Consider the following 12,693-nt stretch of genomic DNA (forward strand, 5'->3'; position numbering starts at 1 on the left):
AAGCTGAATGCATACTGAATGCCTGGAGATGCTTGGGAGCTGGATGTTGGGTATGTTTGGATATGGGGGTGGGGTGGGGGGTGTAAGGTGAGGCAGGAAGTATTCCTTGTTTTCAACTAATTCTCCAGTAAGAACTTATTTACCTACAATCTGCCTCTCTCCCACAAGTAAAAGTAAAAGGCAGAAAACATTTCTTTAAAATATTAAGGCTTTTCCAAGGGCTCATTTTTTAAAAGCTGTCTCTTTCTGCAAATCAATCAGTAAGAATTTACTATGCATGTGCCCAGGAAGAGTACAAAGACTTCCATAACAGGGGTTAAGGAGTTTACACCCTGCACAAATATAAAACAATTAGCTAACAATACAGGAAAGAATCTAATTAAATGCTAACTTATGTACTAATTACTAGAGAAGTAAAAAACAAATTTTATTTGTTTATATAAGCGATTAAAACTAGCTAAAGTAGTCAGTCAGTCAGTCAGTAAACAAGCATTACCATGTGCTAGCCACTATACTGGGGCTACAAAGAAAAGTAAAAACACAGTCTCTGCCCTCAAGGAGCTCATATTCTAATGGGACAAACAACATGCTAACAATTAAATACATACCAGATATACACTGGGTATTCTCAGAGGGAAGGCATTAGCAGTGAGAGGGCCATCAGGAAAGGCCTCCTATAGAAGGTGGGATTTAAGCTGAGTCTTGAAGGGAGCCAGGAAAGCCAAGGAGAGGTAAGAAGGGAGAGCACTGTATGCATAGGGAACAGCCAGAAAAAGGCACAGAGTCAGGAGTAGCAGTGTCATGTGTAAGGAATGGCAAGACGTCCAGTGTCACTGGATTATAGAGTACGTGTGGGACGAAGATTGGGAAGGTAGGAAGAGGACAGGTTGTAAAGTACTTTAAAAGTCAAACAGGAATTATACCTGATCCTGAAGATAAGAGAAAATTCCTGGAGTTTACTAAAGAGAAGAGTGATACCGTCAGACCTATTCTTAGGGAAGATCACTTCTGGCAGCAAAGTGCAGGATGGATTGGAGTGCAGAGACATCTGAGGCAGGGAGGCCAATCAGGAGGCTATTGCAATGGACCAGGAAATAGGTAACTGAGATGCAGACCATGGTGGTGGCTACGTGAGTGTCAAGAAATGGCCATGAAAGAGATGTTATAAAGATAAAAACTTCAGTATGTAACAACAGATTGGATATGGAAGGGGGGAAGAGAATGAGGGGTCGAGAATGTGAATAGGAACATCATGGTGCTCTTGAAAGAAATAAGTAAAATTAAGGGATGAGAGAGGATTATACTGGGAAGAGAAAAGGAGAGGTAGAATGGGGTAAATTATCTCACATAAAACAAGAAAAGGCTTTTACAGTGAAGGGGAAATGGGGGGAAGGTAAGAGGGAATGAGTGAATCTTATTCTCATTGGATTTGGCTTAATGACAGAATAACATACACACTCAATTGGGTATGGAAATCTATCTTACCCTACAGAAAATAAGGTGGGAAGAAGACAAGAGAGCAGGGGGTTGATAGAGGGGAGGGCAGATTGGGGGAGGAGGTAATCAGAAGCAAACACTTCTAGAGAGGGACAGGGTCAAAAGACAGAACAGAATAAATGGGGCGGCGGGATAGGATGAAGGGAAATATACTTAGTTTTTCACAACAAAAAGAAAAAGAAATAAAGAAACAGGGAAATTGGGAAGTAGGGCCAGTTTGGGAGAAAGATAATGAGTTCAGTTCTGGACATGTTGAGTTTAATATGTCTATGAGATACCCAGGTATAAATGTCCAATAGAAAGTTGGTGATGAGAGACTGGAGGTACCAGAGAAAGGTTAGGTCTGGATAAGCAGATCTAAGACTCATCAGCAGAGATGATAAAGGAGCTGATGAGACCACCAAGAGACACAGAAGAAGAGAAAAGGGCCAAGGCTAGACCTTTGGGGGACATACACAGTTAGCTGTCATCACATGGTTGAAGATCAAGCAAAGAAATTTGAGAAGAAGCAGTTAAAGAGGTAGAAAGAGACCCAGGAAAAAGCAGTTCCTAAAAAATCTAGAGTGGAAAGAGTACCAGGAGAAGAAAGTGACTGATGGTTTCAAAGGCTGCAGAAAAGTGAAGAAGGGGTGCAGAAGTTGAATAAAAAGAAGAGAAATGAAAGTATTTCAAATGAAATGAACACAAAAATATGAGCTAAAGAAGATCTGCATCAGGGAGTAAAGAAATTAAGCGGTGAATAGGTAGGCTAGGCTGGTGTACAAAGGATACAAAGTCAAATGGATGGCCATAGCACTGGATTCAAGAACTGGAAGAGACTTTACAAGCCATCAATTCCAATGTTCTCATGTTACAGATGAGGAAGCTAAGGCACAGACAAATTAAGTAACTTGGCCAGCATTGGTGAGGCCAGATTTGAGCTCAGATTTTCCTGTCTCTAAGTTTAGCATCTTCACCACTATAAGGCAGTGGATAGAGCACTGGGCCTAGAGTCAGGAAGACCTAAGTTCAAATCAGGCCTCAGACACTTAATATCTGACCTGGACAAATTATTTAATCTATGTCTCCTTCAGTTTCCTCAACTGTAAAATGGGGATAATAATAGTACCTTCCTCCCAGAATTATTATTAGGAATGAAAAAAAGTTAATATTCATAAAGTGCTTAGCACAGTGCCTGGCACATAGGAGGGACTAAATAAATATTTTCTTCTCTCCTTGCTTTCTTCCTCTATGGCAGGTGGTAGAGAAAAGAGAACTATTGTATGATTTTAAGTAAAGGACTAAATTGATCAAAGAGTTTTCTAAGATTCATCTGGTAACAATATACAAGAAAAACTAAAAGAACTAAAAGAGATGGACATAAGTCAGTTATGTGCTGACCACATTCCTCCTCCAGGCTGTATGCCTGACTTCCTCTATCATGCCTGGGTCCCTCGGTCTCTCCTTCTCTACCCCCACCCCCTTTTCTGCTTTTCAATTTTCTTTTGTGTGTGGTATTCCTCCACTAGAATGTAAGTTTCTTGAGGACAAGAAGGGTCTTTCTTTCTTCTTGTGTTCCCAGTGCTTAGCTCAGTGACTGATATACAGTATGCAACTTAATGACTGACTGACTAAGTGCAAAATCTACCTTAATGTATTATGAAAAGCAGCCAGGCATAGCAAATAGAGAATCAGCTTCAAAGTCAGTAAGAGTGGGGTTCAAGTCCTATCTCTGACATACACCAACTGTGTGACCAAAATCACTTAACTTCTCAGTGACTAGGGTAACCTCCTAAGGCTGTAAGTTGTAGAGAAGGTGTCAACTTAAATTAGTGGAAGGAGTTCCCTACACCAGTAAAATCGTAGGTCTAATCCCTATCATTGTTGTTACCAGCAATATCCCTGGAGATCTTTAAAAATGTGAAAGATATGGGACAGTTTAAGTATTCAATTGTTTCATCAGACAATCCTGAAGTCCCTTTGGCCTTATAACTTTATGATTTTACATTGTCTTCAAAATACAATACTTCACTTGCAAGCTTAAGTTTAGCAAATGGAAGAAATATTTAAAGTCTCCATTACTTTAAAAATATTGTCAATTAATTAGTACAAAAATGAAATATTATATTGTCTATAGTGTTAAATTTTGTGTCGTGTTTGTTTTATCTGAGAGAAAATTTGCATGAATTTCACAAGGTTCTTGGTGTAACCATAAGAAAAATTTTAAAGGAGTCCAGGAAGAAATTAACTATAAAACAGCTTTCATTATAATTCTTAAAAATAATATCTTGCTAAAAAAACTTTATTAGTGTCTGACTCTCAATGTGTTACTTTAAAGTTAATATCCTGAAAACTGCTGCTTCCAAGTAACGATCAGATAAGAAAGAGAATCGTCAGCTGGGACACAAAGGATTAATCTTCTGTTTCAAATGCATTCACTAGCACTATCTATGATTCTTCTTCCCTCCAACAAAAATTTGTAATCAGCTAGTTATATTTTCCTAACCTGATTCTGTAAGATTTCCAGACTCTTCAGTGCTGTTCCATTAATTGTCATAAATTCCATTTCACTTGACAGCTTTTTAAGATTTCTGAAAAGAAATTAGAGGAAATGTAATCATGCAAACTATAAGAGCAGAAAGAAATAAAAATTAATTTAGACACCAGGTAAAAATTCCAATAGCATGACTAATGAAAGTTAGCCGTTTGGTAGAATAATCAAGTCAAACTTAAAAGAATAAAAGGAAAATTCATTGAGAAGTATTCTTCCATTGATGTATCTGCTGCTAAATGCCTTGATGGGAGAAAAGGGAAAATAGAAATTAAGCAAAACAAAACAAAACAAAAAACAAGGGCAACACTTACAATAAGGGAATACAGATATACCCCTTTTTCTTATTTTTAAGAATAGTACATAACATAATCTTATTTTTAAGAATAGTACATAACATAATAGTATATAACATAAGCATACAATGGTAAGCATTGAGGACAAGTTATAAAATTACCTAGGAAAAGAATATTCAGATAGTTCAAATTGTTCTCCTTATTCTTCCAACATGTGATCATTTTGATAAGGCTTGGTTTTTAGCCCTAATTAAGGATTATGATATAGCCAAGAGGTTTACTAATGAGTATGGTGATGATGATGATGATGATATAACTAGCATTTGCATATTACTTAAAGGTTTGTAAAACATTCTCATTTGATCCTCACAACCACCCTATGAAGCAGCAACTATTAAGCCTCCCATTTAATAGATAAGGAAACTGATTTTTGAAGAGGATAAGTGATGTGCCTAGCATCACACAGCTAGTAAGAGACTGAGACAGGCTTTGAATTCAGGACTTCCTGACTCTGAATTTAGCACTCTATCCACTGGGCCACCTAGATGCATAGTGTTTCTTCTTTTTTTTTTTTTTGCATTGTAATTGACAACCACCACCAAAATGGTCAAAATTTAGTGGGTTAAATAAAAATATACTCAAAAAACCTACAAATAATAAAAATATCTACCATTTACATAGCACCGTAACGTTTGCAAAATGTTTTTATTACATACATTATATCATTTGAACCTCACAACAAATTTGTATTATTATTATACTCATTTTATAAATGAGGAAATTAAGCTTTAGAGATGGTTACATAATCTGCCTATAGTCATTTGGCTACTAGGCAAAATTTGAATTCAAATCTTCCAAGTCATACATTCGATGTACTAAACCAGGAAATGTGATATATATACCAAAGTTTTACCTTTCAAAAGACCTCAGAATTTAGTATGACAAAACAATTTGCAGCATAATCAATCAAGCAATCCCTGATTAAGTGTCTTCTATATTCTATGCCAGAGCTTACGTTCAATCAGGGGGAACAGTTAGTCAATATGTATTAATTAAGTGTCCAGTGCTCTCAGGGGACTCAGAGCTTAATGGTGGAAACATGAAAACAGCTACACACAAATGAAATATACAAGATAAATTGGAAATAATCAACAGAAGGAAAATACTAGCATTGAGGAAGACCAGAATTTATAGAAGCTAGAATTTTAGCTGGGACATAAAGTAAGCCAGGGAAGTAGAGATGAGGAGGGAGAGTATTCTAGGGAAGGGAGAACTGCCAGTGAAAATGCCCACCATCTGGAAATGTGGTGTTTTGGTGAGGAAAAGCAAGGAGAACAGTGTTTCTAGATCATACGGTATGTGCGAGAGTGTAAGGTATCAGAAGACTGGAAAGGCAGGAAGCAGCCAGACTATGAGGGGCTTTGTGTGCCAAGCAGAGGATTTTATATTTGATCACAGAGGTGATAGAGTTCAAAAAGGAGTTTTTTTGAATGGAGGAAGATATGGTCAGATCTGCTCTTTAGGAGGATTATTTTGACAGCTGAGAGGAGGAAAAACTGGAGAAGAGAGAGACTTGAAGAAAAGATTAACCAGCAGGCTACAAGCATGTGTTGATAAGCTCCTGCACCATGGTGGCAGTAATGTCAGAGGAGAGAAGAGAGCATACACAAGAAATGTTATGAAGGTAAAATCAACAAGACAGCAGCAGATTGGATGTGGGGAGTAAGAAAGAATGAGAGGCTGAGGATAACACCTTGGCTGCAAGTCTAGGTGACTAGAAGGATAATGGTGCTCTTGAGAGCAATAGGGAAGTTTGGAAAGGGAAAAGGTTTGGGGGAAAGAGAAATTCAATTTTGATATACAGCATGTAAGATGTCTATGGGACATCCAATCTGAGATGCCTATCAAGCAATTAGAGATGTGAGTCTAGAGATTAGAGGAGAAGTTAGGACTGGATAAGTAGATCGAAAAATCATTAGCCTAAAGATTGAAAGGAAGTAGAAGAAGATGAGACTATCAAGTAAAATAGTACAAAGGGAAGAAAAGAAGCAGCACAATAGAGTTCTAGGGGCAACAGCATGTATATACAGCAGGTGTAGGGATGGTATCATTATATGTAGTCTAAGTGAGGATGGCCTCATGGCACACTACACTAATAACCCCCACTCCTCAGACTACTACTTGACTCATTACTTTATTAATTCTTATCCTGTGTGCTCTGGCAATCAAGGGGCATATACTAATATTTCCTCACAAATGAACAGAAATGCACAATCTTTCTTATTAATCAATGAACTTAGCCCTACTTTAGCTTATAGAATAAACTAAATAAAATTTTTCTCATAGGTTTTCTTTCCTCTTTCTCAAATCCTCTAGTATTGAAGTTTTAAATGAACATCAATACTACTGACTATACAATTTACTAACAGTGTAACAAAAAAGACAAAGATATATTTAGATTGTTTAAAAATGTATCAGAATGAGAAAGTGCATGAACACTTGTAACTATCAATTGCAACCGTTAACTTCTCAACTCTGGAAAAAAACAGTCCTACCATTTTGGTCTTTTATGATAGGTCAAAGATGCTTGAGAATTCTGTTTGGGCTACCTTTTCCACAGCACAAGAATTAAAATCAGTTCCCAAGAAATGTATCTTCCAGTTCTTTCACCTTGACAGTTAACTCAATCAGTCTTTTAGGAAAGACATTTTTCTAGTCTTTTATTACCAAAGAATCTCTCTCCAGTCAAAATCGTTAATTATCCAGAGGACGTTTAAAATTCCCTCTCTACCAAGATTCCATTCCCTATTAAAAGTAGAGGAACAGTAACCACAGCATCTTTGGGAAGGGCTATTGAAGCCAAGGGCTGCACAGACATATAAATTCATACTAAATAAATGGATGAATAGATAGATAAATAAAGAGGTGATTTTTTTTTCTAGAGAAGCACTAGCAGGTAGTAAGAATCCAGAAAGATTTCATGCAGAAACTGGTGCTTAAGTCACACTTATAAACAGGTATTATTAATCACTGTTTTTCTTTGCCTATATTGAGTTATCTGCATCTCAAATTGGTTTCCACAGAAACCATACAACTTTCTCAGTAAACAAGTGTTAACAGTTATTGATATTAATAATTCCAGCAAAAACAGAGCCTGTAAAGATAATCTGACATAAGATGTAGTATTAAACAATCATTATCAAGACAATAAGAAAGCTAACACTTTCTCCTCCTACTGGACACAGCTGATACAGTATTTAGCAATTTGCAGTCCTCCTTTCCAATACAAAGGCATTCCTTTATGCCAGCACCTGGTAACATTGGGAACTATAAACTTTTCCCTCACTAAATGCTGTATCTCACAACATGCTCACTGACACATCACTATATGCTCACTGACCTGAAATAATCAAGTAACAAAATTATCTACCTACACAGAGGAAGACAAATTTTAGGTGCTTCAAAATGAACGACATAAATAATGGATAACTATACTACAATCTTCTTTGTGAAATTTTTTGTGGGTAGAAATCTTAAAAGGAGACTTTTATAATATTTAACTGATATTTTAAACAATTAAAAAAGCCTAGAATTTCTTCACTGTCTGGGATAGAAAAAAGGACTCTAGGATGCAAGATTAAGAGTAAATCCTCTTACTGAATCTCATCAAAGAATTGGAGTTTTGTAAAAAAGAAATTTATTGTTATTATATTTATGTTGATAAATATAAATATATTATTACTTTATTATGCTTATATGAATAAAAAGAAAATATCTGCTAATATTACAATTCCAAAAGATATATCAATCACAATTCCTCTGAACATTCAGACAAAAAAAGGACATTAAAAATTCCCATCATAACTCCCTCATCCATTAGTTAAATGAACATAAAGTTCATTTTTAGGATGTTTTTCTTTAGAATGTTAAGCAAAAAAATTAATATCTAAAAACAAAATGTTCCCTTAGAATTATCCCCACAGATTATACATTTTTTACTACCTTTTCCTACTGCTTAATTTTTTACATGCATGCAAGTCAATAACATAGTAAGAAGTTTCAGAAAAGGAGTATTATCTATTCTACATACTATTTATGGTTATTCTGTAAATAAAATTGTTCTCTTAGAGTAAAAAAATCCAGTCTAATGTCAATTCATTCTGGAAAGCCTAAAAGGAATATATCTACGACTTGGATTTTCAAAGAAGTTTTAAAATCTCATGTTTCTCTGCTTCTCTTTACCCTTTTAAATTACAGAATTAAGAGAGTAATCAAAAGAATCTTTGATTTCTCTTAATAGCTCTTTGTATAGTTGTATTGGTCTTTTGAAAGAGTTAACTGAGTTAGCACAGAGAGCTACCAAAAATAAATAAATTACTAAAAGACTCCATGGTTCACCAGTTCTGGAATTTGCCTCAAACAAATATGGTGGGCAAAGAGAGTTTTGCTATGATGCTGTGAAAGACTTCTTGTTTACATAACTGGCAAATGAATGAGTACTGGGCATAAGGGAGAAGAAGGAACCAAGGATCACACTGAGGTTGTAAACCCAGTTGACTGCAAGAATGGTGGCACCATTAACAAAATTAAAGCTATTTAGAAGGGTGGGTTTGGGGAAGAAAGAAAATGAGCTCTGTGTTCTGGACATACTGAGTTTGAGAGGCCTACAGGATATCCAACTGGAAATGTCCAGTAGGTAATGCAGATTAGAACTCAAGACAGAGACTAGGAATGGCCTGAATTAGGGAGATATGGGCATGTGTGTAGGCAGTAAGGAAGAAGCTAATAAATAGGAAGAGAATGAAGATTATATATATGGAGGGGAGTATAACTGTGGGGGTAATTTGTCAGAAGAAAAAAGAAGAAAAAGGGATAAAAAGACAAAAAAATGAATAAAACACAGTTTTAAAATAATAGTTCATGGCAAACTAAATACATTTTCTTTTTGGATGATACTGATTAGTCAGGAAAATGCTTCAGACATAGTAAACTTATATCTCAGCAATGCACTTAACAATAACTCATGGTATGTTTGTGGTAGATATGGACAAGATGATAATACACTTAGGTGGGCTAGAACTAGTTCAATGACTATTCTCAAAGAGTAGTTATTGATGGGCTGATGTCAAATGGAGGAAGATTTCTAATGGAATATCCAATGATTTGTCCTGGGCCCTGTGCTGTCTGTCAACCATGACTTAACCGAAGGTATGACTTGGAAGGAGGAAGAGATGACATCCTTGTCAAATTGTCTGATGACAAACAATTTTAAGGGTTAGCCTATAAAGCTGAACAACAGAGTCTAGATCCAAAAAGATTTAACAATGGCTAACTAAACAATGGGTCCAATCAAATAAGCTGAAGTTTAAACGGGAGAAATGCTACTTGGATTAAAAAAATCAACCTCATAAATTCAAGATGTAGAGATATGGCTAGACAATAGGTTCTGTGCAAAACATATAAGTGTTTTAGTGTACTGAAAAATCAATCTGAGTAACATGGAAGCCCCAAAAATCAATGTTGCCCTAGACTATATTAAGTACTATAGTATTCAGAATGAAGGAGAAAATAGTTCTGCTATACTCTATTTATAATCAAGCCATATCCAAAGTACCATGTTACTGTAGGGTACCATATTCTAGGAAAGACATAAATGACTGGATCACATTTAGAATATGGTAAGCAGAGCAAAGAAAGGACTGGAGAACATGCCATACACAAAGAACTAGGGAACGTTAATTATGAATAATTTTTAAAAAATGAAATATGATAGATGTTCTTAAGTATCTGAAGGAGTATCATGTAGAAAAGGTATTAGATTTATTCTGCTTGGTCTCAAAGGAAAGCAGAAGGAGGAAGCAGCAGAGGAGAAAATTTAGGTTTGCCATCAGGAAAAACTTTCTAACAAAGCCATCCAAAAAAGGAAATAGGGAGAAACTGAGTTCCCTCTCATTGGAGGCTGAAGCTGGATTATCACTATCTCTTTTACCACTAGCAAGAAAATCCATCCCTACTTTACTAGTCCAGCATCCCTAAGGCAGGGAAAAGCATCTCTGTCTCCTATACTCTAACACCATCTGCCCTCTAAACCTTCCTAAAACTACCTTAAGAAAGTTTCCTTCCCCTAATACAAGTATCCCACTTTTGGATCTATGCCCTTCCCTCAGAAGTCCTTCCCAGGTTGGAGAAGAAGTTAATCAAGTTAAAGTCTCAGGAAAGATTTCTAGGATCAAGGACAATAGAATATGATTAGTGATGGAGCCAGGGTAAGAGTTAGAAAGGGAGAAGAAACAACTACATGGCTTTTTTTTCTCTCTTTGCATAAGAATTATCAGATTTACTCTAATTATCTACTTTTAAACATTAGACTACATTCACATTTCCCAAGTTAATCCAAAAGAAAGGGAAATAAAGATTCCTGACTGGGGGAAAAATCTGCAAAATCAATCACTCATAAAAACCTGTCAAATTAACTGCTTAAAAGATCTTTACAATAAAAATCTGAAAGAATAATTAGTATAGAGAACATTCACAAGTAAATTTTTTAGTGTCTCTCGGTCATGTTATCCCCAGTTCTGTTTTCAATTAAATAGCATAACTGAAAAATCACTGGTATTTAGAGTCAAAAGACCCGGATTCAAAGCCCAACTCTGTTGTGTAACCCTGAGGCAATCATCTCACCTTTCAGGGCCTCAGTTTCCTTGTTAATTATATTAATAAGTTAATCTCTAAGATCCCTTTCAGCTCTAAATCCTTTCAATATAAAGTACAAAACACTGACTATGGCTTGCATGAACAAAGCCACTTATGTTTCTTAATATTTCCATTTGGGGCTAATGTGTTTATAACTATTTTAGCAAAACTAAAGAATTCTTGCAAATAGGTAACTTTAAAAAAAATAAGAAGTGAACCTTTAGTGGAACAGAAATTTCTAGATTTAATTTTAAAATAAAATCAGTAAACTTATCCCTCTTTTAAAAATAATTTTAGATTTAAAAAAAAACACTTACCTAGGATTGTAGAGCATTTTCTCTAAATTAAATTCTTTAAGGTATCGAATTACTGCTGCCAAAGAGCAAATCACAGGCTTATCTAAATTTAATATTGCAGAAAAACTCTGGGAAGCTAAGAAAAAACAAGATTATTTCTTTCCATTAAAAACTATCACCTGCCACAATTAAAACACATTTTATTAAATGTCATTTATTTTATAATTATTCAAGTAATGAACAATATTTAAATCTGCTAAGAAGCCTTTTACAAATCAGTAACAGCCACCTTGAAAAAGTTTCCTAGTAAGAGCAGCATGAACGATCCCAGATCCTTTTCAATCTAAATCTCAATTTATACTGGTATCAAAAATGATCAATCCCCTTTCCTGTAATGGGAAAAAGGAACCAAAGGTCATATGAAAATCAATATTGGATCCAGAAATTCATCTTAAGCCTTCTGAATCAAAATGAATGGTTTAACCACCAGAGTATGCTGCTACTCTATAGTTCAGTATGAAAAAGCTTAGTAATATCTGTTGCCTGCGTTATTATATAGACGCATATTTTGTGATGACCATACTATTAAAATTAGGTGCTAGTACTAAAAATTTCCAAAAATGACATGTTCCAGCTGAATAAATGCTTCACAAATAAATAAATGAATGACAGTCTAATTACTGTAAATTTATATGACCTAAGTTACCCTGAACCATAGCCACTGTAGGGACACTAATGGTGACTGATGATGCCCAATTCAGGGGGAGGTGAAAAGCTGATTAAGAACATATGTAACCATCTACTCCTATAAGAATCTATCACCCAAAATGGTAAATAGTTATGATGTACATATATAATTAAAGTGGTAGCAAAAGGGTAAGAAGCCCTTTAATGAAATTAACTGACTTTGGACTGCTACATAGTTTTTATTTATTGTAGATTGAGAATTAAACAGTTATGCCTTTCTCCAAATCCCAACTCAACAAATTTTGCCTAGAAAGAATAAAACCTGTACCTTTGACATCAAGTACTTCTGCATAAAACTCAGTGATTTGCTGAAAAGCGTGACCGTATTCAAAATAAAGGTCATCCATCCTTTCTACTCGAATTCTGTCATCCCGTACACTGAAAGAATTAAATGACAAATTCATTCATAAGTTGTTTTCTTAGCTAATCTGATTACCTGGAAATGAAGAAACAACTTCCACTCATCTTGAATTATCTGTTTTCAGATGCTTCCTCCAAAACAACGATGACCCCTCATGCCAGCCTATAGCTTAAGTAAAATCAAATTGAAACCCCACATATAGATGAAAAATATCTTAATTTATATTGTCATTTTAGGTTGTAAGGGTTCCTTTATGCAGATCATCTTCTCAGT

The 12,693-nt window shown here is 35.4% G+C and overlaps 1 protein-coding gene across 1 annotated transcript in view; it reads right to left on the reverse strand.

The window, feature by feature from the left end:
• Nucleotides 1-12,693, reverse strand: part of MSH3 (mutS homolog 3) — a 204,065-nt gene that overhangs the window by 133,585 nt on the left and 57,787 nt on the right. The window contains 3 exon segments of the mRNA XM_078153148.1: nucleotides 3,983-4,067; nucleotides 11,334-11,448; nucleotides 12,328-12,437. Coding sequence (XP_078009274.1) covers nucleotides 3,983-4,067; nucleotides 11,334-11,448; nucleotides 12,328-12,437 — 310 coding nt within the window.

This window comes from Phascolarctos cinereus, unplaced genomic scaffold, assembly GCF_003287225.1.
Source record: "Phascolarctos cinereus isolate Bilbo 61053 unplaced genomic scaffold, phaCin_HiC Scaffold_4;HRSCAF=312, whole genome shotgun sequence".
In the NCBI taxonomy this organism is placed as follows: Eukaryota; Metazoa; Chordata; class Mammalia; order Diprotodontia; family Phascolarctidae; genus Phascolarctos; species Phascolarctos cinereus.